Source organism: Hippopotamus amphibius, chromosome 16 (genome assembly GCF_030028045.1).
Source record: "Hippopotamus amphibius kiboko isolate mHipAmp2 chromosome 16, mHipAmp2.hap2, whole genome shotgun sequence".
NCBI classification, from domain to species: Eukaryota; Metazoa; Chordata; class Mammalia; order Artiodactyla; family Hippopotamidae; genus Hippopotamus; species Hippopotamus amphibius.
The window spans coordinates 46,801,200-46,803,877 of NC_080201.1; the positions used below are offsets into that span (position 1 = coordinate 46,801,200).

A 2,678-nucleotide genomic window follows, 5' to 3' on the forward strand; every position below is an offset into this window, starting at 1 on the left:
TGTTGAAGAACAAAGTTGAAAAATCTACGCTCCTGATATCATGACTTATTATAAAGGTATAATAATTAAGATACTGTAGCACTGGTGCAAGGATGGATAAATAAATTGTATCAGTCAGAGTCCAGTGAGGGGACACAAATCACACTAAAGTCTATGTTGGCATGGGCATGGGCCAGAATGACTTGGTCTCTAGGTTTTACATTCGGTCTACCCTGGATATCAGGAGCCTAGGAAGGCAGAGACTAGGTCTTTGTTGGTCACCACTGTGTCCCCAACATCACCTGCCCAGGGTCTGGCTCAGAAGGAGCAGCTGGGAATTCTTACTGAATGAACATCTGAACAAGCCCCTTCCTGCAGAGATTGACCTTGAAGCCTTATGGGCTGGGAGACAGACATTGCTTTTCTATTGGAAGGCAACCCCCTGGCTCAGGTAGGCACAGGAAAAAAAGCCTGGGTGAGGGTTAAAGGCGGGGCTGACGCCTGGTCCAGTCACCTGTAGATGGAGGCCAAGGGGCAGGTGAGCCACATGTTGGTCAACTTGCCCAACTGGGAAATGTCAAAAGCGAAGAACGGCTGGTTGGTTTCCTTGATGTGGTTGCAGGGTATAAGGCAGGCTTCCACTTGCATCTCAGGCTGCATGCGACTGTATTGCACCTTCTCTTCTTGTGGATAGAGCCAACAGGGCATGGGTTTTTCTTCGGACTCCTCAATGTAGCAGTACCCCAGGCGTTTGCGCTCACCTGGCTCCCCACAGCGGTTACAGTCCTGCCAGGGCTCCCAGTGGGTGAAGATCAGTTCCTTGCCACCCAGACTCAGGGTCTCATTTGGCAGGGAATTTTGGCCCAGGCCTTTGTGTGTAATATGTAGGGTGGTGACATCTTGGAAATCAATCTCATACTCTACCAGGAGGGCACTGTCATTGTCCTCACAGTGATAGAGGCCTGTCTGGGAGGGCTGTGGGTTGGTCAATTGGAGGCTGCCCCCAGGCAGTTTCTTTATGTTAGGCACTGAGGAGAGCAACAAGGGATCCTCCCCCAGTATGGAAGAGAAGTACCAGAGTGCCTTGAGATAGTTACACTGCAGGACAACATCATTGCCCGACAGTAGGGCCTGCTGGCAGAGACTCTTGTAGGCACAGCTGACTAATACCTGGGCCCACAAAGTGGGGAGGGAAAGGCTAATCAGCCACAAGGTGGCCAGCATGGCCACCTACAGACTACAGACAGAGACTGGGAAACACTGGGGCATTGTGAAGTCACCCACAGAACTCAGGCATCAGCCCTGGACAGTGGAATGGACTTTGATCCACTGCACTTCCAGGAGTCCAGTTCCATTCATATCATCAAATAGCTTAGTGTGTGTTGTAGGGTCAAAAGCTCAAATAGCCACAAGAACTGAGCAGGAAACACAATGAGTGAGCCTATGTCAGAACAAGTGAATTAAAAAGTCAAATTATTTGTCCTCCACATACCCAATATACAATGATGGAATGGGTCAAAATGCCCAATGGGAAAGAGGAAGAAGGGAAGACACAATCAGAAATCACTGGTCTGTACTATGTCTAAAATCTAGTGAAAAGATACTGTAACGGCTTCCTATCTTGTAGATGGGGAGGGTTCCTTAATTAGCACCAAATCAGCTCCTTGGGAGCTTCCCAAATCTTTGTTCACCGTGGCTTATGTCTTCACTCTCCAGGGAGTTATCCTCTTTTCCATTATCCTTCTTGGCTTAGGTGGCATTGGAAGGTGAGCCCTCTTTGGCACATGAGCAGTTTTCTCAGCCCGCTTTCTGTGACACAAAGTGTGGGACCTAAGGAATCTTACAAGCCTCTAGTCAAGTCCATGTGCAGAACCCTCACATCCACAGTTCTGTTCAAGATGTTCCCCACCTCTCTCTCTCTCTCTCTCTCTCTCTCTCTCATTGCAGTTAACTTAGACTCTATCAGACATCCATGGAAAGCCATATTCTAAGCCATTTTGTCTACCTTGGACTATCTTAAGTGTTTCCTGGGAGTATCTCAATTTATTCAGAGATCTTACCAATGGTTAATAATGATTTAAGTGGTGTTAATCCTTGATTTTATCTTTGACGAAAGCTGAGTTCTATTTGGACTTTGACTCTCAACGATCTTCCCAATTTGAGGCCAAATTTGGCCAACTTTGGCCAACATTCACTCCTAGTGTTCTGTGTTCCAACTGCTTCCCCTAAAGATGCAAGTTTGTTTAGTATGTTATCTGCCTTCCAAAGCATTTCAGGCAATAATCTCCATCCTTCTGGTTTCAAGTAAATTTCCTTGTTCCCTTTGCACTGTATCTAAAGCCAATGCCATGTGTTTTTATTTTTTATTACAGCAGCACCCCACTCCTGATACTAATTTCTGTATTACTCAAGATAGGCTATTTGCTATTACAATAAACTTCACCCACATCTCAATAACTTACAATACACAAGTTTCTCATTAGTGCTCCATGTTGTGGGAAGACATTCGGGAACCTTTCTGAAACCTTGAAAATGTTAAAGTATGTGGGCTGAGCGATGGGATTCAGAATGTCCTGCTTGAGCAGTGGAGGAGCTGAGGGTGCGGGGCATGGAGACTAATATCACCCTGTTTGGCCCTGAAGGATGGCTGGTTAGCCAAAGACGGGTAAGATTCCTCAGAGGAGGAACAACCTAAGACA

The 2,678-nt window shown here is 46.5% G+C and overlaps 1 protein-coding gene across 1 annotated transcript; it reads right to left on the reverse strand.

Moving 5' to 3' along the window:
- Positions 1–489: 489 nt before the first annotated feature.
- LOC130838070 (protein FAM187B-like) lies at positions 490–1,203 on the reverse strand. Its single transcript, XM_057710842.1, has one exon. It carries the CDS (start codon positions 1,201–1,203, stop codon positions 490–492), a length of 714 nt encoding a protein of 237 aa, XP_057566825.1.
- Positions 1,204–2,678: the final 1,475 nt, after the last annotated feature.